Source organism: Desmodus rotundus, chromosome 7, assembly GCF_022682495.2.
Source record: "Desmodus rotundus isolate HL8 chromosome 7, HLdesRot8A.1, whole genome shotgun sequence".
NCBI classification, from domain to species: Eukaryota; Metazoa; Chordata; class Mammalia; order Chiroptera; family Phyllostomidae; genus Desmodus; species Desmodus rotundus.
This window is the reverse complement of record NC_071393.1, coordinates 36,439,102-36,464,500: the sequence shown is the minus strand read 5'-3', so window position 1 is coordinate 36,464,500 and position 25,399 is coordinate 36,439,102. Positions and strand designations below refer to the sequence as shown.

Sequence of the window (25,399 nt, the reverse complement as noted above, 5' to 3'; positions counted from 1 at the left end):
AAACCTCTGATTGAAAGCGCCCATGGGGGTTGGGGCAGCAGCAGGAGAGACTCCCAGCCTCACAGGAGAGGTTGTTGGAGAGACCCAGACCCACAGGGGCCTAGAGTGTGCACAGGCCCGCCCACTCGGGAACCAGCAACAGAGTGGCCCAGTTTGATTGTGGGTAGCAGAGTGAAAGATTGAAAGCCGGAGGAGAGTGAGACGGGCGCCAATGCTCCCTCTCAGCCCCTCCCCCATGTACAGCGTCACAGCCGTAGAGACCAGCGCAACCCCGCCCCGGTGAACACCTAAGGCTCCGCCCCTTAAAGTAACAGACACGCCAAGAAAAAAAAAAATGGCCCAAATGACAGAACACTTCAAAGCTCCAGAAAAAATACAACTAAGCGACGAAGAGATAGCTAACCTATCGGATGCACAGTTCAAAGCACTGGTTATCAATATGCTCACAGACTTGGTTGAATCTATTCAAAAAACAGATGAAAAAAATGAAGCCTATGCTAAGAGAAACAAAGGAAAATGTACAGGGAACCAATAGTGATGAGAAGGAAACTGGGACTCAAATCAATGGTGTGGACCAGAAGGAAGAAACAAACATCCAACCAGAAAAGAATGAAGAAACAAGAACTTGGAAAAATGAGGAGAGGCTTAGGAACCTCCAGGACACCTTGAAACATTCCAACATCCAAATTATAGGGGTGCCAGAAGGAGAAGAGGATGAACAAAAAATTGAAAACTTATTTGAACAAATAATGAAGGAGAACTTCCCTAATCTGGCAAAGGAAATAGACTTCCGGGAAGTCCAGGAAGCTCAGAGAGTCCCAAAGAAGCTGGACCCAAGGAGGAACACACCAAGGCACATCATAATTGCATTACCCAAGATTAAAGGCAAGGACCTACATCCAAGATTACTGTATCCAGCAAAGCTATCACTTAGAATGGAAGGGAAGATAAAGTGCTTCTCAGATAAGGTCAAGTTAAAGAAGCTCATCATCACCAAGCCCTTATTATATGAAATGTTAAAGGGAGTTACCTAAGAAAAAGAAGATCAAAAATAGGAACAGTAAAAATGACAGCAAACTCACAGTTATTAACTGCCACACATAAAACAAAAATGAGAGCAAACTAGGCAAACAACTAGAACATGAGGGTTGTCAATAAGGGAGTGGGAAGGGGAGAGGGGGGTAAAGGTACAGAGAATAAGTAGCATAGATGATAGGTGGAAAATAGACAGGGGGAGGGTAAAAATAGTGTAGGAAATGTAGAAGCCAAAGATCTTATAAGTATGACCCATGGACATGAACTATAGGGGGGGAATGTGGGAGGGAGGGGGGTGGGCAGGATGGAGTGGGGTGGGGGGGAAATGGGACAACTATAATAGCATAATCAATAAATATATTTAAAAAGAAAAAATCTAATGAACAAAATAAACTAATGAGCAAGATAGAACCAGAGGCATGGAAACATGGGACAGACTGGCAGCTGTGAAGGGGGAGGAAGGGGGTGGGGACTGGCTGAAAGAAGAGGAAGAGATGAGCCAAAGAACGTACATGTATTCCCCCTCCACCCAGCCTGCCCCCCACTCTCACAGTCAATGGTGTGGGGGTTGACCGTGGGAGTGGGGGGCAGGCTGGGTGCAGGGGGATCAAACTGGGACAACTGTAATAGCATAAACAATAAAATATTTAAATTTTAAAAGCACTGCAAACATCATCTTGCTTTTGGGCCTTTCTGCTTGTCATTTTTTTCTAATACTCTCCCCTCGTACCTGCCTGACTTACCTCTGTGCTCAAATACGGGTTTGTCAGGGAAGCCTTTCTTGACCACTCTTTAAAACAACAGTCTTCCATTCCCACCCCCGCCCCCTTGGCCCTGGTGCTTTCTCCTTCCCCCTTCATTTTCAGCACACACCACGTCTGACTGACTAACGTCTTCTATTTGTTGTTTCTCCCTGGTAGAAGGTAAACTCAGAGAGGACAAGGCATTTTGTCTGATGCTGAGAGTGGTAACTGGCATGGAGAGACTAGTACATATTTGTTCAAATTTGTTTCTATCAAAATTCAGTTAAATCTAGCTAAATAATTCAAGGTTAAAAAAAGTAGAGAACTGTTGTCAGACAGCGATGTCTTCCAGCCTACTGCCTGACTTTCTTTTACATGGCAGGGTTCAGTTTTTCCTTACACCTGGGAAACATTCAGGCAGATCCTCTGAACCGGAGCCGGGGACCCAAGGTTCTCAGTGCCGCAGGACGAGCCTCCACTCGGAGTCTGCGGCAGCAACGCTGAACGCTTTGTTGACCTAGTCGGGAGAGCTGTGCTTGTCCATCCAGCACGGTCTTTTCTAAAAAAAACAGGGTTTTTACCATTATTTTTTAATTACAGTTTACATTCAGTATTATCTCTTACTAGTTTTAGGAGTACATCATCGAGGTTAGATAATCATATACTTTACATAAAGTGTCCCCCCCATATTTCCGGTGCCCACGTATAACACTTACTACAGTATTGCTGACTGTATTCCCTGTGCAGTATTTTACATACCCACGATTATTTTCCAACTATCAATTTGTAACACATACAATACGTTAATATTAGTAAAATGCTAAGTAAGTTTATTTTTTAGATTAGCATTAAAAAACCCAAAACTTTTTTTGTGATGATTAAAAGATGACAGATAATTTATTTTTTGGTTGAAACATAATAACCCATAATAAATTGCTGATATTGCACTGTCTTTACCTCTGTAAAGGGCAGTTTCTTCTTTTTATTTTATTTTTCAATTACAGTCCCATTTCACATCATTTCGTGTTAGTTTCGGGTGTGTAGCCTAGCGATTAGGCAGTCACATATCCTACGGAATTTTCCCGCGGTATTCCTGGTGCCCACCAGGCACCGTAGATAGTTACTACAGTATTACCAGCTGTGTACAAGGGGGAACACCCCCTACGTGGAATGTATTTATAAGGAATTTGTGTATTCCTACAAACTTAAACTTCAGTCACCTTCAAACTATTCTCCATTTGATGCAGTGCGCCTACCAAGATGTTTTCTGCTCAAAACAGTTTCGAGCTCATCAGTTTTGATGCCCCTTCGTATATCTGCCGTTTTTTGCTTCACCTCTTCCACATCGGCAAAACGCTTGCCTTTGAGGACTTTCCTCATCCAAGGAAACAAAAGAGGTTGTCTGGGGTGAGATCTGGTAAATAGGGAGGGTGATACATAGGGGTCATGCTGTTTTCGGTCAAAAACTGCTGAACACTCAGCGTGCTGTACGCAGGTGCGCTCACAAACCACCCGTCATGAAATGGGCAGACACATTGAAAGAGTCTGCAAAAAAAATTCACTGGAGCCTAACGCAGCCTCTCACAACAATGCCAGCTGGTACACTGATACAGATAGGTTCCTAGAACACGCACCTAGTGGGGGAAGCCTGTACTATGAGGGGCCAACTGCAAGATATTCTGGGGGTTTTGGGGGGCTCCCCCTCATATTCCCTATGCTGTACTTGAGATCCCTGTGACCATTTGTAACTACCTCTCTGTACCTCACAATTCCTTCACCTTTTCCACCTAGTCCCCCTACACCCTCCCCACTAACCACCATCAATCTGCTCTCTATGAGTCTGTTTCAATTTTGTTTATTTGGTTCTTTGGATTCCCCATCTAAGTGAAATATATGGTACTTTTCTTTCTCTGACTGACTCCGTTTAGCATAATGCCGTCTAGGCCCATGCATGCTGTCGACAAATGGTAAGATTCCATCCTTTTTGAGGGCCAAGTAAGATCCGTTGTATATATGTACCACCTCTTCATCATTCGCTCCTCTCTTGGCGGACACTTGGGTTGGTTATATATCTTGACTTGTAAGTAACGCTGCACCGAACATAGGGGCGTGTATATTGTTTCAGATTAGTGTTTGGGGTTTCTTTAGATACACACTCAGTAGTGGAATCACTGGGTCGCAAGGTAGTTTCAGTTATAATTTCTTGAGGACCCACCCTCCATACTGCTTTGCACAGTGGCTGCCCCAGTCTGCATTCCCACCAGCAGTGCACAAGGGCTTCCTTCTCTCCACATCTTCGCCGTCATCTGTTGTTGGTGGGTGTATTGATGGTGGCCATTCTGACAGATGTGAAAGGATATCTCATAGTGGTTTTAATATTTGCATCTCTCTCATGGCTAGTGATGTTGATTATCTTTTCATATGTCTATCGGCATGTGTGTGTCCTCCTTGGAGAAGTGTCTGTTCAGGTCCTCTGCCCATTTTTAGTTGTGTTGTTTGTTTGTTTGTTTGGTGTTGAGTTGTGTGAGTTCTGTATGAATTTTAGATGTTAACCCCTTATTGGATGTATCACTGGCGAATATGTTGTCCCGTCTGGTAGGCTGTCTTTTCGTTCTGTTGGTGGTTTCCTCTGCTGTGCACAAACTGTTTAGATTGGTGTGGTTCCATTTACTTATTTTTGTTTCCCTTGCCTGAGGAGATCTGTCAGAAAAAGCACTGCCAAGAGAAATGTCAGATTTGACTGCCTGTGTTTTCTTCTAGGTGTTCTATGATTTTGAGTCATACGTTTAAATCTTTAATCCACTTTGAGTTTGTTCTTGTATATGATGTAACAAGGTGGTCTCGTTTCATTTTTGTGTGTGTGTATCTGTCCAGTTTTCCCAATACCATTTATTGAATAACCTACCTTTAGCCCATTGAATGTACTTGCCTTCTCTGTTATAGATTAATTGAGTCACATAAGCGTGGGTTTATTTCTGGTCTGTCTGCTCTGGTCCATTGACCTCTGCGTCCGTTTTTATGCCAACACCGTGCTGTTTCGATTACTATAGATGTGTTGTATAATTTGATATCAGCAGTGGTGAGGCCTCCAACTTTGTTCTTTTTTCTCCAGATTGCTGTGGCTATTAGCGTCTTTTGTGGTTCCATGTGTTTGTTCTAGTTCTATGAAATACTCTGTTGGTAGGAATTGCACTGAATCTATAGATTGGTTTAGGTAGAATAGATGTCTAATGATTTAATTCTTTCTATTAATGAGCACAATATATGCTTTCATTTATTTGTTTTGTCTTTAATTTTTTTTCCTTGGAAACACTGTCTTCTTGAATAATGCAAACTCCTGATCTTCTGTAGAATTTGGAGAAGACATTATTTTGGGTTACAAGGCATAGATAGATCAGTGTTAGTCAGAGAAGCATGTTTTGTGGTTGATGACAGAGGTGAGAGCAGGTTAATGTCAGTCTCAGAAGCAGGTGATTCTATTGCTGAATAACCTGTTGACTTAAAACCTGTGGCTGTCACTGATTGGTTGGCTCTCAAAGGTATGTTCCCTGAAATGGGCTGTTACTGATGTGTTAGACAGGTTTTATTTGTTACCGTGACTATCATTGTTTCAGGCACAACTTTAAAGCCAGATATGGTGGTGGTTACCATGGCTATAAGACATCTTTCCCTAATAGTACCGGGACAAGACTCAACTCTCTTTGCCTGAGAATGTTTTTTTTTTCCCCCTCAAAACTTAACACTAGAAATATCACACCATCAAAACTTAGAGAATGCTATTTATTCTTCATGGGAGTGTGGCTTTTTCATACGTCCTTGAAGAACAACTATGTGAAATGAACACACATGGTGGTAGCCTGACAGGTGCACTATTACACAGTCACAGGGCCGGCAGACGGAGTGAACCTAGCTAAAGGTGAAACTCGGGAAGATTTTCAGAAGGAACACGCAGACACGGGGAAGGAAAGTGAACCTCTTACAAAGTCCCCGTGCATGGGGAGGGTGATGACAAGGGTTCCGAGCCTGCCGGGTCTTTTCTCTCTTTGCACCAGTCAGGAGGCGTTTGCTGTTTCCTGTTTTTTAAAGCGAGGGGGATTCATGTCAAACCTCCCTCAGTTAACTGGTAAGTGCCTAGAAGGCGGGAGCTGTAACTTACACATCCTTAAAGCCCCTGGACAACCTAGCACATTGTTTCGCACATAGAAGTTATTTAGGAAATGTTTGCTCATTTAAATGGAATTGTCTTGTGTCACTTTTGCTTAAAGTGTTTTAAATATAAAGCCACGCAGACTGAATAGGAATTTGCCATCCCTTATTATTAAAGTGGAAAAGTGCTTTCTTAATCATTGCTTTTTATTATTATTTTTTTTAGATCCCGAGGTCACATCGAACTTGGTATTTTTGAAACAGCCTTCCTCCCTAGTCAGAGTTGTTGGTCAGAGTGCAGTGCTGCCGTGCGTTGCAGCGGGACTTCCTCTGCCGACCATTAGATGGATGAAAAACGAGGAGGCGCTTGGCACAGAAAGGTAACGTCCGCCCGAAACCTCTCCCAGCAGTAGCTTGAGGCTTGGTCTTACCTTATTTGGGACTAATGATTAATACCCCAAATATCCAGGTTTCAATAGAAAAATCACTCCTCATACCAAGAACCAGGAAATCTCAAGTGAGAAAAGACAGCCAATAGATGCCAGCACCGAGATGACAGGTTTTAGGATTATCCGACAGAGAGTTTATAGCAGTCATCGTAAAAATGCTTCAGTGAGCAATAACGGACACATTTGAAACTAATGAAAACGTGGGATATCTCTGCAAAGAAAATGGCTTCTAAAAGAAATGGGAGACTTGAAGAAAAACATGTGGCGAATTTTGAACCTAGAGAATCAAAAAAAAAACAACCAAAAGCCCTCAGTGGATGGGCCCAGCGGCAGACTGGGTGGACTGGAAGAAGGAATCGGTGGGCTGGAAGAAGAGAGAAACACAAATGATCGGTATTAGGAATAAAACAGGATGCACTCCAGACCCTGCAGACATCAGAGGACGATTAGGAAATACTGTAAGTAACTGTACACATCTAAACTTGACAACTTAAACGATATAAACCACTTCCTCAAAGATACAAATTACTGTTATCCCGCCCAGCATGAAATAAATAACCCGAGTAACCTTGTAACTGTTTGGGAGAATGAATTTGTAATTTTAAAACTCCCAAAAAAGAAGTCTTCAGGCCCAGATAGTTTCACTGGAGAATTCTACCTATGTTTAAATAATATTTAATAGATATCCTATACAATCTCTCTAGAAAATAGAAAAGGAGGAATTAAAATTAGTATGAAAACTAGACAGATAGGACAAAAAAGGAAAACTACAGATAAATACTGGGTTGGCCAAAAAGTCGGTATGTATTTTTTCTTAAAAAAAAGACACATTTGTCATTTTCACCAGTAACTTTATTGATTTAGATATTTTCTGCCTGCTATCTCCCATGTGGTATAACATTTAAATGTTCTCAGTTAATTTCTCGATTTGATTGCTATTAACTTCAACTGGTCCATCCTACCACGGAGCATCGTCAAGTGAGAACTCTCCAGCGTGAAACTTCGCAAACCACTTTCGACAAGTTTGATTAGTCACAACACCTTTTCCATACATTGCACAAATCTTTTATTGGTGTTTGTTGTGTTTTTACCTTTCTTTGAAATAATAATAATATGCCAAAAATATTGTGCATTTTCTTCCATCTTCAATATTAAAATGGATACATAAAAGTTCACCAGTTTTGATGTTTTTTATTTTTATTTTGTTATTTTTAAAATATATTTTATTGATTATGCTATTAGAGTTGTCCCAATTATTCCCTCTTTGACCCCCTCCACCTGTTACGCCCCTCCCCTTTGGCAATTCCTCCACTTACTTCGTGTCCATGGGTCAGGCATATAAGTTCTTCGGCTTCTTCATTTCCTATACTGTTCTTAACATCCGCCTGTCTATTTTGTATGTACTAATTTATGCTTCTTAACCTCTGCACCTTTTTTTCCATACTCCTCTTCCCCTCCCAACTGACAACCCTCCAAATGGTCTCCACATCTATGGTCCTGTTTCTGTTCTGCTTGTTTGCTTAGTTTGTTTTTAGATTCAATTGTTGATAATTGTGAATTTTTTGCCATTTTAACATTCATAGTTTTGATCTTCTTTTTCTTAAATAAGTCCCTTTAATATTTTGTATAATAATGGCTTGGTGACAATGAACTCCTTTAGCCTTAATTTTGTCTGGGAGGCACTTTACCTTACCTTCAGTTCAGTTCTAAATTACAGCTTTGCTGGATAGAGTAATCTAGGTTGTAGGTCCTTATTTTCATCACTTTGAATACTTCTTGCCAGTTCCTTCTACCCTACAAAGTTTCTTTGGAGAAATCAGCTGACAGTCTTATGGGAACTCCTTTGTAGGTAACTGTCTCCTTTTCTCTTGCTGCTTTTAAGGTTCTCTGTATGTTTAACCTTTGGCATTTTAATTATGATGTGTCTTGGTGTGGGCCTCTGTGGGTCCATCTTGTTTGGGACTCTGTGCTCCCTGGACTTGGATCTGTATTTCTTTCTCCAAATTAGGGCAGTTTTCTTTCATTATTTTTTTAGATAAGTTCTCAGTGTCTTGCTTTTCCTCTTCTCCTGGTAGCACCCCTATGATTCAAATGTTGGTACGTTTGGAGATGTCCCAGAGGCTGCTTAGTCTGCCCTCGTTTTTTTAAATTCCTTTTCCTTCTTCCTGTTCTGATTGAATGTTTTTTTCTTCCACATGTTCCAAATCAGTGATTTGATTCTTGGCTTCATCCCCTCCACTGTTGTTTCCATGTAAACTTTTCTTTATTTCTCTTAGTGTAACTTTCATTTCTGATATTTTTATGCTGTTGAAGTACCCAGTGAGTTCCTTGAGTGTCCTAATAACCAGTGTTTTGAACTCGGCATCTGGTAGATTGCTTATCTTCATTTCGTTTAGTTAATTTTCTGGAGTTTTGTTCTGTTCTTTCATTTGGGCCCTATTTCTTTGTCTCCTCATTCCGGCAGCTTCCCTGTGTTTGTTTCTGTGTATTAGGTAGAGCTGCTGTGACTCCCTGTCTTAGTAGCATAGCCTATTGTAGAACCCAGGGCAGAGTGGTCTGGTGTGTGGCTGGGATCTTGTGCCCCCAAAGCATCCCCCTGATTTTTACCCACTACACAGGGGTGTGGGACCGCCCCTTCCACATCTCTGCGCCTCTCTGAGTGCCTCCGCAGATCTCTGCCCCTCCTTCCCATCTGGATGAATGCGGCTTTGTAGTCTAGTTGTGATTTTTGCTGTGGTTGTACGAAGAGGTGGCCGTGTTTACCTACGCCTCCGTCTTGACCAGAAGTCTGTAAGGTTTTTTTAAACACACTGATGTGACAGCTGCCACAATACAATCTAAACAGTTGTTTCAAATGAAGTTTAAGATAACTAAGTGCTACTAGAGCCCTCTTACAGAAAAAAAACAAACTTTTTGGCCAACCCAATATGTAAATAAAAACATAAACAATCTTAAAATATTAGCAAATAGAATTCAGCAATATATAAAAAGTCATACACACCTACACACACACACACACACCCCAAGTGGGGTTTATTCCAGGGCTGCAAGGCTGCCTTCAGCGTTCCAAAATTAATGTGATCCACCATTTTAACAAACTAAAGAAAAAAACCTACAGGACCAAAATCTATCAATGGAGAAAAAGCATTTGACAAAATTCGGCACTCATTATTTTAAACAACTCTCAGAAAAATAATTAAGAATATCTAAAAAAAATCTACAGCTAATATTGTGCTTAATGGTGAAAAGACAATACTTTCCCTTTGAGAAGTGGAACCAGTTAAAGCACTTCACTGTCACAGTGCAAAAGTTCTAGTCATTTCAATAAGGAAAGCGAGATAAAAGGCATGCGGATTAGAAAGGATGAAATAAAACATTTCCTATTTGCAGATGGTATGTTTGTCTACATAAAAAATCCTAAGGAATTCATAAAAAAAACTCTTAGAAATAAGACATGAGTTCAGTGAGTTTGCAAGGTAAAAATCAGTTTATATATTAGTGATGAATATGTGAACCCTGAAATTATTCACTCACAAAAAAAATTGAAATATTAGGTTTAAATCTAACAAAACCGGTTAAGTTTGTATGTTAAATGCTAAGAAATGCTAATGAGAGAAATCAAAGATCTGAATAAATAGAGAGACATGTTGTGTCCGTGGATTGTAAAACTCGGCATAGTTAAGGTATCAGTTCTCTTCAAATTGATGTACAGATTAGCCCAATTCCTGTCAAAATTCCAACAAGATCTTCTGTATTGTAGACAAGATTACTCTAACATTTATATGGAAAAGTAAAGGAACTGGAGTAGTTAAAATGTTTTTTTTTAAGTGAGAAGACTCAGCCTACCTGATTTTAAGACTTACTGTATAGCTATAGTAACTAAGACTGCAGTGTTGATGGAGAGACACGTGTATCAGTGAAACAAAACGGGATCCAGATGGAGACCCACGTAAAAAGGTACAACTAAATTTTGACAGAGATGCAAAAGCAATTCAGTGGAGGAAAGATTTCCTTTTAAATAGTACTGGAGCATTGGACACCCATCCATAGACAAAAAGACAAATCTCAACCTTAAGTCTCATCATATCTATATTAAAAATTAACTCAGAATGGATTATAGAACTAAAGGAAAATGAAGTTTTCGGAAAGAAACATAGAAAATCAGGTTCTAGGGCTATGTAAAGTTCTTAGATTTGACACCCAAACACAGTCCATAAAAGGGAGACTTGAAAATTGGATTTCATCAGAATTAAAAACTTTTCGTCTGTGGAAGACACAATTAAGAGGATGAAAAGATAAGCTACAGAGTGAGAGAAAATATTTGCAAACATCTCCAACAAAGGACTAGTACATGAAAAGATGTTCAACACCGCTACCCATCAGAGAGATGCAAATTAAAACCACAGTGAGATATCACCTCACACCTGCCGAAGTAGCTGTCATTAGTAAATCAAAAGACAAGTGCGGGAGAGGATGCGGAGAAAAGGGAACCCTAGTGCACTGTTGGTGGGGATGCAGACTGGTGCAGATACTGTGGAAAACAGTATGGGTTTCCTCAAAAACTTAAAAATCAAACTGCCTTTCGACCCAGTGATTCCACTGCTGGGAATATACCCTCAGAATCACAAAACATCAATTAAAAAAAATTTCTGCACCCCAGTGTTCATAGCAGCGCTATTTACAATCTCCAAGATTTGGAAACAGCCCAAGTGCCCCTCAGTAGATGAGTGGATCAAAAAACTGGTACATTTACAGTTTTAATGGAATACTATGCAGCAGAAAAAAAAATGGAATACCTGCCTTTTGCAACAGCATGGATGGAACTGGAGACTGTTATGCTAAGTGAAATACTTAGCATAATCGGTGAAAGACAAGTATCATTTGATCTCACTTACAAGAGGAAAGTAGTGAACAAAATAATGAGCAAAATAGAACCAAAGGCATGGAATCAGGGAACAGACTAACAGCTGTAAGAGGCAGTGGGGTAGGTGGGGACTGACTGGAAGAAGGTGAGGGATTCATCACAGAACACACATGAAGGACAGTGGTATGGGAATTGACTATGGAAGTGGGAGGCAGGGTGGCCGGAGGGGGACAAAGTGGGAAAAATGGACCTTTATAATAACATAAACAAAAACACGGAAAAAGGAGAAAAAACAAAAATGAACGTAAATATCACGTATAATAACACTATTCATGATTATTAAAATTTTATTAGTGTATTGTAAAAATAAAATGTGCAAGGGATATCTCAAAACTTAACATTAAAAAAGCGTGTAGTCCAGTTAGACCGTGGACAAAGGCATGAATGGATGTTGCATTAACAAAGATACATAGAAAGCAAATAAGCACAAGAACTGTTGCTTAACATTTATTAACCATTAGAGAAATGCACATTAAATCCACAATGAGATAGCACCACATATATATCAGTATAGCTAAACGTTTTTTAAAAATGGTAACGCCTGCCCTGGCTGGTGTGGCTCAGTGGACTGAGCTCCGGCCTGCGAACCAGGGGGTCTCCGGTTTGATTCCCAGGCAGGGCACATGCCTGGGTTGCAGGCCAGGTCCCCAGTAGGGAGCATGCGAGAGGAAACCGCACATTGATGTTTCTCTCCCTCTCTTTCTCCTTTCCCCTCTCTCTAAAAATAAATAAATAAAATAATAATAATTAAGAAGAGATGACACCAAATGGTGTCAGGGCTTCGGAGGAGCCAGATCGCTCTGATGTTGCTGATGCGAACGGGAAATGGAACAGCCACTCTGAAAACCTGTGGAGCAGTTTCTTAAAACAGACTGTGTGCAGCTGCCGTTTGACCTGACATTTACACTCTTCGGCTTCTGTGCCATGGAAATGAACTTACATTCACACAGAAACCTGTCCGTGTATATTTATAATAATTTTACTCATAATAGCACCAAACCAGAAGCCACCCAGATGTCCTACATGGAGTGAATGGTTAAACCAGCTGGGATCCCCACACTGTAAAATTACTGCTCGGCGATAAAAGGAATGAACTTCTGGTCTGTGCAGCAACTTGGACGAATCTTCAGAGAATTATGCTTAGTAAAAAAAAGCCAGTCCCCAGAGGTTACGTATTGTGTGATTCTATTTCAGTAACATTCTTTTTGAAATGACTGAAGTACTGAAATGGACACGTTAGTGGTTGCCAGGGGTTAATTAGGAGGTGGGAGTGGGAGGGAAGTGGGTGAGGATATAAAGTGCAGTACGAGGTAGTGGTGATGGAAATGTCAGTGGCCTGGTTGACGTGCTGTACTACAGACTTATAAGGTGTTACCCCTGGAGGAAACTGGGTGAAGGGCATATGGTGTCTCTCTGTATTATTTCTTAGAACTGCATGTGAATCCATAATTACCTCAAAATAAAAAGTTTAAAGAAAAAATGACAATAAATTTGTACTAGAGAGTATATAAGACAAAAATGTCTGTGTGGAAAAAGTCCAGCCATTGTTAATATAACAAGAATGGTTTGTACGACATCAGTGTAACCTGGCAGCCAAGGAGAGTGGACTGGAATGCGCATGTGTGAACAATGACGACTTCACTGTGCTAGTCAGTGGGGGTGGTAGATGTCGTTGAATGAGAGTGTGTACTGTGTGGCCATCGCATTCACAATGACTGAGCGAGTAGAGCGGCAAATCTGCATCAGATTTTGTATTTACATGAACATTCCTCCACGGAAACTATTTGGATGATCAGAATGCTTTCAGGGACGATGTAACGAGTGCAGCGCACATAAAAGTGTGGCACAGACACTACAAAGATGGTTGAGAACCTGTTGAAAGTGACCCACATTCCGGAAGACCTGCAACCAGCAGAACCCCTGGGACTGTTGAACGTGTAGGGGCTGCAATCAACGAAGATCAGTGACTGACAGGGCGAGAACTAGACGCTGATGTGGGGACTCCAAACACTACTGTGTCCGAAATTTAGACGCAGGATCTTGGCGTGAAACGTGTTGTGGCAAAATTCATTCCGTGACTTCTGCCACCAGAGCAGAAGGAGCATCGTGCTGCAGTTGCTAATGACTTGGTTCAAACCTCTACCAGTGAACCAGATTTCCTCATCAAGGTCATAACCTAGAAGGGGACTGGGGAGTCGTTGTCCTACGTACAGTGTTTCTTGTGTCTTACATCTTCTTCAGTAAATGTCTATTTTTCATACTACATGGCTGGGTACTTTCTGGACACACCTCATACTCTTCCTATCTCGCTGTTTTAGGGTGTCTAAGAAGTCCTTTCGTGCTCTAGGTCTTACTAATATCCATCCTGTCCAGCACTTTCATGATTTTTTTCTTCTTTTTAAATTTTATTTATTTTTAGAGAGAGGGGAAGGGAAGGAGAAAGAGGGAGAGAAACATCAGTGTGTGGTTGCCTCTTGCATGCCCTATACTGGGGGCTGGGCCTGCAACCCAGACATGTGGACATGTGCCCTGACTGGGAATCGAACCCATGACCCTTTGATTCACAGTCCATTGCTCAATCCACTGAGCTACACCAGCCAGGGCTATGATCGCACCGCCCCCCCCCCCCCCCCCCCCCCCGCAATTTCCCCTTTCCAGTGGCTCCTTCTCTTTTGCCTCTAAGGCTACCTCTCTACCACTCAGTGACACACAAAAACCCTAAGATTAACAAGCAGTTTTCCTTTTGCTTCTCCCTTCACACTTACTACCACACTTGAGTCTTCTTTGACACGTATTTCCTGCCCACCTTCTCTATTTGGTTCATCTGTCTACAAGATCTGTCATTTCAGCTCCTTCCAAGCTGCCGTCAAATGTCTCCTCGGCTGCTGCAGTTGCCGTCTAGCTGTCCCTCCCACGTAGACTCTGACCTCATTCCAAATGTGCCTTCGCACTCCTGGCAGGACGGTCTTTCCAAGGCCCCACCTCGCCACGCCACCAGCCACCCCCAGCCACTTTTTAAATGTATAATGGATTTCCACTGTTTTTAGGTTAAGGACTCAACATTCTTAAAATGGCTTTCAAAGCCTTGTGTGGACTGCTCCGTCCTCATTTTTCTCTTTCTTTCTCTCCAGCCTGGCACACTGCTTATTTTCAGATCCCCAAGTGCCATCTGAGTTTTTCTGCCCCAGTTCCTTTGCATGAGAGTCTTCTTCCTGAAATATTTTCCTCCTCCTTGTTTGTTAGATCTCAGCTCAAGGGTTGCTTTGGTCAGGAAAGCTCTGTTCTAATTTCCCGGCAGGTTCTGTAGATACACTGCTTTGTAGAGTCACCAACTTTTATGTCTGTCTTTCCCACCGATTGGGTGTGTTCACTGCTGCGTCCCTTGCTGCTACCTGACACACAGACAGGCACGTCCAAAAACGTGTTAGCTGAGTTCATAAGTCCCTCCCCTTACTTGCATCATCCAATCTTTTTTAAGAGGGGCCAGTCCTTTTTGCCTTCTCTTTCCCCTGTCATTACTGCCAGAGTTCATCCCTTTCTTTTTAATTCTGGACCATTACAATAACTTTACAACCAAACTTCCTGCTTCTAGTCTTTTTCCCACTTCTTTCTGCACTGAATCTGGTCATGTCACTCATCTGCTTAAAAGCCTTCCCCCTCTGTCAAAAATATAGGTCTCCCTAGCACACCAAGCTTTCCTAGACTGACCCCAGCTACTCAGGGGCACACCCCCCCACAGCCACGCTCGGCTCGAGTCCACTCACCATGCATACTTCTTCACCTACTGTTTCTTTTGCCTGTGTTTTTGGAGTTTGGAGTTGTAAAGGCTTGACTGCCACTTTACAGGAAGCCGTCACACAGTTTTGCGAGCAAGTCGAAGATTCTGTTCCCCTCAGGTTTCATTTAAGGGTAGTGAAATCAACTCCATTCAGAGAGGTTGACTTCTGCTGTACTGGCGCTCAGTTGTGGCGAATACGAGACAGAACAAGTATCAGCAGTATTTTTAGGGTAATTATTGGGTATCAGTACTGCATCTTGATTTCGAAAGTACTATACCAACTCGTGTTTCCGATGACGCTCCCCTCGGCTGGGCGCCGTGTGTGCACACTGCCAGTTTCTCGTCTGCGATCGTGGCTTTCTGAAGCTTGGTAGTGGTTTTGTCCAAGGGTGAAACATAGTATTTAATGTTTGTAGTTTTATCTGATTTGGTCTTACCTATTTTACCCCAGTCATTCTTGCTCTATTCCACTATAAATTGTATTGCTTCTCTGTTCTACCACATGAAGTTGGGATTTGAGGGCATAACTGAGATACTTTGAATAGGAAGGCCACTGAATAAGGTTTAGCAATGACCTTGCAGGGTATTTCTTAGAGAAGTTACCAAACCCAATTCTGGTTTTTCTCTTTCTTTGGTCCAGAACTTAATCTTCTTGATCAGATTCAGGGACACTGCCCAACCTCACTGTGTACCAAAATTGAAGCCAGAATAGCACTTTACTTAGGATGAGAATTTTAAATGTGGTGCAGACTAAATAGTCATTTCTTCTTATTTTTTCCTATCAGGAATTCCATATGAAAGGCCAGGTGATCAGAATATTTCTGTTGAGCGTAGATACAGACAGAAAATGTAACAGTGTTAACATTTGAGAGAAAAATCTGCCCATGTGAAAACCAGTTTAGATGTAGAACCTCAAAGTTAAAATCGTAACTCTCCAAACTCTTCAAATGAACCAAACTGGTTCACTTCATAAAAATGTGACCATAATATTGATTTGTAATTTCTTCCTCAATGTTACAAGATTGTTTTACTTTCTCTTGAAATGGACTTAAATCACATGTAGGGTTGGGTTGGAAACGACCAGCGTTCCTGTTGACACGGGCACAGTGGTGGCTGATTCATGCCCAGCTGCCCTCTGGCAGCTGCCCTTCTCTTCCCCTTCCCTTCCTCTTTCTTCCCTTTCCCAGCCAAGCCAGCATAGGAAACTTTCAGTAGGCACTGTGACCCCCAGCTTACTGCTTTTGATCTGACATTTTGCCCTCTCTGTTAGTCATCTCATCGTGGCATAGCTGTGGTGGAGTGACTCGCAGACTGATTCCAGACTTCAAAGTCACATGATTTGCAAAAAAAAAAAAAAAAAGTACTGGGCACAGCAGGGACACGGATGGACTGTGGTGAGTGGAGTTGGTCACAAAAGTGATATCCCTTTGGGAGTAATTAGGAATGCCAGAGATGATTCATTATACCATTTTGATTTGTATTTGTGATATTTGTGCATGAAAAATATGAGGACAGCAAGTTGGACTAAATTAAGTTCTGATGATTTTATGTAGGCTCTGCCCATCTAAAGCCATATAAATAATAGTACTGCTGAAGGTTTGCTCTGTTTTATGTGGAGAATTTCTCGGGTATTATCTTCCTAGTTCTGAAACATGTCAATGTTTTTTTATGCAGCTCTGAAAAATTGGCATTGCTGGCAGGTGGCTCTCTGCAGATCAGCGATGTCACCGAGGATGATGCTGGGACTTACTTTTGTGTAGCTGATAACGGAAATGAGACAATTGAAGCTCAGGCAGAGCTTACAGTACAAGGTATGCCAGTATTTCCTGTTTAAATAAAAATCCTGCGTACTTCATGGGTTTGCCAGTTTTTAACATTAACATGGGAGAGGCAATACAGCACAGTAATTAAAAGCCTGAGCTATAAACCGGACTGCTTGGGTTCAGATTCCGGGTCTCATATTCACTAGCTGTATAACTGTAGGAAACTTCCATTACTTCTCTGAGCTTCATTTTTCTCACCTGTTAAATGGAGATAATAAGAGTACTTAACCTTTTGGGGGTTGTTCTGAGGATTGAAAGTTAGTGTTTGTATAACTCCCAGAATAACGACCAGCGTGTGGCCAGAGCTTGGAGTTACTGTTACACGTGCAGCGGTACTGTGGGCATCCGTAAAGGTCAGCGCGCTGTTCTTGTCTCGCACCGCGTTCTCACAGAGACGTCTCTGTGTGCTGACCCAGACCCGGGGATTTCCTAAGCATTGGGATTCCCCCTTTCCCGTGAATACATCACCCAGGACAGGGGAGTGCGGTGTGGCTCTCAGTGTCCACGGTCATCTGTTTGATGATTGACATCTTTCTGTTTGGCCAATGCTGAGCATCACGGCATCTTCCCCTATAGGTTCTCCGATTTAGAAGTCGTGGAAAATGAACGTGGCATACATGTACAGTCTCTTTATCCCATTTCTTTTGCCCTTCTTCTATATGCAGATGTGCCCTCTCTCCTAGGATTTGTCTGCACCCTCTTTTATCTTTGTTTTAAATGAAAATCTTTAAGACTTCCATTACTTCCAGGGAAATCCAACAGTGCTTGGTTATGTAGAGGTATATATTGACTTATGATATTTATCATCCACTTGTCCCCAGTTGTCTTGATAGACTGCTTCCTGATCTGTGGTATGGGGTTGTTTCATGTTTAAATGAAAGTGTTTCTCTTGGTATATTGTATGGGTTTTAGAGTGGGAGGTAGAGTAGACACATTCTTACTCTAATGGTTACCAGAGGGCTCAAATGTGCTTTGCCTAAGAATTGGGGAGCAGCCCTGGCTGGGTGGCTCAGTTGGTTGGAGCCTCATCCCATACACAAAAAGGCTTCGGGTTCAATTCTCAGTCATGGTACCTAGCTAGGTTGTGAGTTTGATCCCTGGTCAGGGTACATGCAGGAGGCAGCCAACCATTCTCTCTTTCTCTCTCCTCTCCCTCCCTCCCTTCCATCTTCCTTCCCTCCCTTCCTCTCTGTCTCTAAAATCAATAAACATATCCTTGTGTAAGGATTAAACAAATTGAGGAGCAAAATGTTTGGGGGTTCTGTACTGGCGAAGGCAATGGAATGTTTGTATTCTCTATTGCTGTTCGTGGGTGGATTCATAATCTCTGAAAATTGGAAGAGCAGGCCTTGGAGTTCCCATAACTATTACCTCAGTGAGCTCAACCATTCTCCTTGGCTAGATTGGTTTCTAGGCTGGCTATGACCAGCTGTAAAGCGACCAGTGTGTTACTTTACCTCTATGTGGATGGGATTGGACAGGTAAAATATTAGTGAACTCGATCTTTTTTGGTCTCTGTACCTCCATTAGTGGATGTTTTCTCATTGTGTTTTTTCCAAAAATCAGAGTCTTGGCTTAACACTGTCTTTCATTTTTCTACCTGTGCCTCAGTTTCCTTCAATGTAATGTACCTTGTCATTGGCCTCAAATGAGAGGCATGGTGTCCACCATACATGTCAGTTGCATTCGCCCATATGATTATTTTCTACTCTTTTATTTTTATACATTGTATGGAATTTAATTGAAACTCTGCCTATTAACTGAATTAACTACATTTTTTAGTTCTAATACATACATCTTACAGTTTGTACCCAGTTCCATTTTATCATCTGTGCCTAGAGAACGCACCCTTAAGCAGCCCCATTCTAGAAAACTGAGGAAGGAGTAAGAGTGAGGAAGCCAGTATATTAACAATTACAGCAAGCCTTCCGTCATGAAGACAGCATGGTACTGGCCCATAAATAGACAGTGGGAAAGAATAAGATACAGCTGTTCCACTAATTGTGGAAATTGCAAGTAGTATCAACATGATAATTCAGTTCATAGGGGAAAGTGTCCTATTTACCAAAGGGTATTGGTGCAACAGACTTTCAAGTAGAAGAAACTAAAGTTAGATCTCTACTTAAAACCAAAGGTCTGAGTGTGAAAAAGTGCAGAATGAGAGAGTGAAAGAGGGTTTGTTACCTTTGATGAGAGAGACTATCTTAGGAAAAACACAATAGCGTGTTGAGCAAAAACAAGAATTTTGACAAAGTACACATTAAAAAAATTATATGGAAACAATCTTTTAAGTAAAGCTAAATGCAGATGTTGGACTGGGAGAAAATATTTGTAACACAGAGCTGAGAGAGAGTTTAGCCATGGCTGGTGTGGCTCAGGTGGTTGGATTGTTGTCCCATAAACTGGAATGTTGCAGGTTCAATTCCCGGTCAGGGCACAGGCCTAGGTTGCGGGTTTGGTCCCCTGTCAAGACACATGCAAGGGGCAACAAACAGATCAGTGTTTCTCTCCCTCTCTTTCTCCTTCCCTTCCCCTTTCTATACTGTCATAAGCATGTCCTCAGGTGAGGATGAAAATTAAATAAATTAATTAAAATAAATAAAATTCAGAAACAGATTTGAAAAAAAATAACCTAAGGAAAATTGGTAAAGAATGCAAACAGGCCCTTCACAGGAGGTTGTTAGTTACTGGCAGTTCTTCCTAAGTTGCTGGTCAACCTTACTAGTAGTCAGAAAAACACAAATTTAGTAGATACCATTTTCCCCAACCATTATATTAGCAAACATTTAAAAGATCATGACCTCCAGCCCTGGCCAGCGTGGCTCGGTTGCTTCGAGTGTCCTCCCGTAACCGGAAGGTTGCAGGGTCGTTCCCCAGTCCCACATAGGGTCCCCGGTCCAGGCTCAAGGGGGGGGGCAAACAGTTGGTGCTTCTCTCATTGTGTTTCTCTCTGTCCCGTCCTCTCTTTCTCCAAAAAGCCATGGAAACGTGTCCTCAGGTAAGCAGATTAAAAAAGGAAAAGAAAAAAAGATGTTGACCTCTAGAGCGAGCGGTGTGGTACTCAGAACTGAAAATAATTGATAACATCTTGTCACTACAGAATAGAGCAAAAGCATTACTTCCTTTGTTCTAGATATGTATTTCTTAGTGAAAATTATGGTTGAATTAGTGTTTTTGATATCCTTGTTATAGGAGCAACCAGAGCCCATCAACTCTCTCTCTGCCTCCGCAGCCTCAGCTGGGGACAATATCTAAAGCTTTCGGTCAGGCTCCTCCACTTCTTGCCTGCTGTTGAAACAGCATTGTATTTGCTAACTCCTATTTCTAACATGGTTTCAGATCTGCTTGAGGCTAAAGGCTGTACAAGTGTGTTTTGAAAGCGTCTGTCATGGTCTTTTATCCTTAGTAGAAGACTGGAGAATTGTGGTACTTAAAGACACTGAGGGGTCAAAAGTCTTGAAAAACTATAGAGGATTTAAAAAATTTCACCCAAAAGTTTACAGAGTGCTTTTTTATAAGTCCAAGGTTGATAAAAAGTTAGAAAAAAATAAAGTGTGTTTTCAAAGGTACGAGCCCGGAGATGTTAAGAGTATCCATGATAGAATTAGGAAATACTTTTCATTACTCTCTAAACTGGATGCCCCAGCGTAACTTGTTGGTGGTAAGATACTGTATTAAATATTAACTTTTAATTCATCTGCCTGCCTCAGATTTCTGAACTGAATTAGGAGTGGTTGCAATAGAGCAAAAGTTTTACACCTTTGATGAAGAAAATAGTTTCCAAGCTGGTTTCCACTTCCTGGCAAACTAGCCCCAGTTATGGACTCCCTCACCTCCATTCAGCTCGGAGGAAGCTAGAGGAGTGAGAGGGACGTGCAGGGAGCCTTGGGCTCTCTTGAACCTCTGCGTGTTTATAAGTGAGAGGGATGTGGTGGCTGCAGCCTGGGACGAAGGACTGCCAGAGGTAGCAGTGACAAAATAGCTGGGAGGAAGGAGGTTCCGTTGATGCTGCTTGCTGGTGTTGCCTTCAGACTGGCTTTTCCTGCCCTTTGACCACGGAAATGCACAGCAGTGGCCCAGGCCAGCGTGCTCATTTCGAAGGTCTGCTGGGGTTCTGATGGCATTGAGGTAAACAAGTACAGCCTAACCGAGCCTAGGGGACCACCTTTCTACCTGTTCTTCCCATTCCTGTCTCCAAACTCCTGGAAGACTTCTGTGCCCAGCGCTGCTCCTCCCTAAGAGCTGCAGCTGGAATCCACAGCAGAAGTTCTGAGATCCCTGGGGCTCTTTACTCTGGGGCTCATCTTCTCTTCTTAGATTCACCAGATTGGATACAAGTAGGGCCTGGTGACTGTACATATTACCAAAGTGGCTGGTGTTCCAGAAGAACATTAGTTTACAACCAAACTAGTCACCTGACCCGTACAATTACTTTCAAAGAAAGACAACTAAGTTACCATGTACAATCTGATAGAGAATGATTGGAAAAGATTGACCAGAGTGAACATAAGCATGATAAATATATTTGAGACAAGAAAGATATGAGCAATAAAACGCAAGAACAAGAAAACAGAAAAACATAGAACCAAGTAGAAATATTAGGTATGGAAACTGCAGTAAAAGTAAATACATTAGACTGTGTGATAGTCGAAGGCACACGTGACGAGCAAACTCATGAGTTGGAAGATGACATTGAGAAGCTCAGAGAATGCAGCATTAAGTGGTGACGAGAGAGAACACGTAGATTAAAATTAGCAAGGGGGGTGAAAGTTAGATGCAGAAGGGCTTCTATCCATTTAAATAGGAATCCAGGAGGAGAGACTAAACAAGGGAGGAGGAAATGTTTGAAGAAATAATAAAGATAAATCTCCGAAAATGAAAGTTAGCAGAAGCCCTTCAACGGAAAGGGCTCGAAGACTGTTCAATACGGGAAAGAGAAACCCGCCACTGGACCCTTTATAACGACATAATATCAAAGACAAAAAAATTCTTCCAGTGACAAAGAGCAGATCACTTACAAAGGAATAAAAATTAGATTGCACCTAGTGCTTGTTTTTAGAAATCTGACTTCAAGAGGACAGTGGAGTAATGATTTTAAACGTGTTAAAGGGAAAAATAATACTGAATCCACATAGAATTTATACATAATGAACTGTGAGGCATAATAACAATTCTCATCATATAAGGCCTCAGAAGGTTTCCTACACAAAGATGCACACTGAAAGCCCTTTTGGAATTAATAAGTAAGGAGAGACATGTTTGTATTCAGGAAATGCCACAAGAGACTTGGAAGGCTTAAAACAAAACCCCCAGATCTTTGTCAGTCCTACCAATGAGTGGTGAGGTGTCGCTTGCCCTGGAACCTGAGTGAAGGGCTTGGAGCTACTTGAGTAAGTGTTGGTGCACGACTTCTTAGGCTTTTCAAAAGCCATGCAGATTCCTCCTGGTTTTCTTGGAATTACGGCTCTCCGGGCAGACACCTCCTCGTGGGATCTCCCTCTCAGAACTCGGCTGCATGCTGTGCAGAGCCCGAGCCACAAGGAAAGGCCACAGGAAAGTACATTGTAGGTACTCCGGTAGACAGCTCCAGCTGAGTCCAGCTTTCAGGTCATCTAACCAAGGGATCAGCCGTGTGAATGAAGAAGTCTCCAACTGATCTCAGCCCCCATCCTGTGGAGCCACCCTGAAACATTCAGGCCTTCTCACACACTGTGAGTTAGGGACAGGCCGTCCCTGCTGAGCGGTGTCCTAATTCCTGACCTACTGGATCCGGAGCATAAGAAATGGTGGTGGTTTTATGCCACTAAGTTTTTGCGCTTGTTTTCTGTGCAGTCGTAGTAACTTGGGAAAGTTGATTATTATCGTTTCAAACAAAAGGCTGGAACCAAAGAAAAGAAAAAACATAGCAATGATAACCCAGAACTAAAATTTTTGACAGAACCAAGTAGTGGGGGTAGACAGGAGTATATGTGTTGTTAGTAGAAAGCTAGAGATAGTAGTATCTATGTATCTATTGATATAAATATTAGGATATCAAATATGAGCTTAGAACTTAAGGGCAATCACCATAGAACAAGATAGAACACACATACAACTTTTAAACAGCAGAAGAAAGCTTTATCCAACTGAAAGTACAAAAGGGGGAAAAAGGAAATATCGTATACTGTAAAAGTAAAGTCTGAATAAGATGAAATCACTCAATGTAATGATAATTAAAATAATAGAAATGGGTTAAACTCATCAAAAGTAAACCAGCAGATTGGATTACCAAAAAAAATAATAAATGAACAAAACCCCTCCTAATATGTTGACAGAGAGATTTAAAATAAAAGGATGGGAAAGATGCACTAGGAAAAAGAGAAGAAAGCGGAAGTAGCCGTCTAAAAGGCAAAAGTAGAAGAAGGAGCGTATTTACTTACGAGAGGAATCATATAGATCAAGAAGATACAACACACAACATACAATCCACACGGACACACGTGCTCCTGACAACATAGCCTAAGATACATCAAGCAGAACTGAACAACAGCTTAGAGAAACAGATAAATCAGCAATTGTCAGAACTTTGCCCCACTTGGGAAATGATAGAATGAAGAAACAGAAAAGTTTAGGCTGCCTACAATCATCTCTACTGTTTAACATAGTTCTGCCAGTACTAGAAGCAAAGAGAAAGAAATAAGAGTTTGAAATTAGAGGAAGAGAGAAAATTGTTCTATTAACAGATCATCTGACTGCCTACCTGAAATCACTAAACTAATATATAATTTAAAGAAAACAGTTTGCCAAATAGGATAAATTTACTAAAATCAGAAATATTTCTCTACACCAGTGATAATCAGTTGAAAATAATATAAAAATAGGTAAATTCACAATAGGAAAAACTAGAAATATGTAGAAGTATCTAGATATTAAACTAGAAATATAAAGATAGTAAATATCTAGAAATATATGGGACCTTCCATATGGGACTAATATATGGGACCTTTGTCAATTAAAATTTTAGTAGAGGACATGGAAGATAATTTGAATAAATGACAAAATATTACATGCTCTTGGGTTGATACAATATTATAAATGTCATTTACCTGCAAACTAATGTATAAATTTGCATATATTAATCAAGACTTTAATAGATTCTTTGAGGAACTTGAGGAATTCCCCCTAAAATGCATATGGAAAATGAAGGTCTTCGAACAGCCGAGTTCGCTGTGGAAAGTAAAAACAGTGGGGCCCTTCCTCTACCAGACAGTCAAACATATTAAAAATTCACAATGATTTTTAAAAAATCAAAGAAGGCCTTGCGTTGTCACAAGAACTGAGACACAGACTAATGGGAGCAATGAGAACGAGCTAATTGTTTCGTAAATGCTCTAGGGGAGTGTGGCTTCCTATAACGGAGAGAAAAAAAGATAATTCTCTGTAGCAATGACCATACACCTGACCTCTACTTGGTTCAATAGTGACTGAAATCTGAAGCATAAAACCGTACGGTTAGTAGAAGAAAATGTAGGAGAATAACTGCACCTCAGGGGCAGGAAAACACTATGGTAAACAAAACTCCAGACGTAGAAGCCGTCAGGGGCGACACAGACGGCTCTGGCCCTGTAAGTACGGGGTCCTTCCGTGGAGCTCACTGATGAAGAGAAAGTGAGGGGCGAGGGAAAGCTTCAAAATCTGGCTGAATCGAAATGAATATTGACTGTAAAGTGATGCTGTATTGGACTTAAAATATAATTAAAGTACACCACAAATGTACAAGTTAGGGGGAAGCTGATGGGGTTAGTCTTCTGAGGTTCTTAAATTGTGAAAAGTGGTACGAGTTCAACCCTATGTTTGAGGGTAATATAGGACAGGGCTGTGTCCTGTGGTCTCCGGGAAGTCTTGAAAGACTAATAGAAGAATCTATAGCTAACAGGATAATAGAGGAAGGAAAAAAAAAACTTCAAAAGAAAGGAAAGAATATAGAAAGCAAATAGTGGGATGGTAGATTTAAACCCAAATATATCCGTAATTGTAAGTGTACTAAACTACTCTGATTAAAGACAATTATTGTCAGATTGAAAAAGGAACTGACACCTTCAATATAAGGATTCAGAAAATTTGGAAATTAAAAGGATGGAAAAAGATAAAGCATGCCAAAACTGACTGGAAAAAAATCTAGTGTAGTTACCAGGAAGGGACAAGATGAGAGACAGCAGAGCACTTCATGTTAATGAGGATTACTCTACCGGGAAAGTAAATATGTATGTACCTCATAACATGATCCCAAAATAGGAAAATCAGAATCTGATAGAACTAGAGAAATAGACCAAACAACCCGCAATCAGAGTGGCAGAGACAGCACGTTTCACCCCCAGGCAGGATATGTAGACCAAATCAAATACAAACAAAATAGAACCTCAAACAACTATAATACAAAAGAAACTGCAAACACAATGAATAAACTTGACCTAATTGACAGTTATAGGATACTGCACCAAACAGATGAATAAATTCTGTCT

General features: G+C 41.3%; 1 protein-coding gene across 9 annotated transcripts in view; it reads left to right on the top strand.

The window, feature by feature from the left end:
- The window catches only part of NEO1 (neogenin 1), a 200,861-nt gene that overhangs the window by 81,511 nt on the left and 93,951 nt on the right, over nt 1-25,399 (top strand). For all 9 annotated transcript variants that reach the window (XM_053927494.2, XM_053927496.2, XM_053927491.2 and 6 more), the window contains exons 4-5: nt 6,151-6,304; nt 16,750-16,886. In XM_053927494.2, the coding sequence (XP_053783469.1) occupies nt 6,151-6,304; nt 16,750-16,886 (291 nt within the window). The remainder of the gene's footprint in view (nt 1-6,150; nt 6,305-16,749; nt 16,887-25,399) is intronic.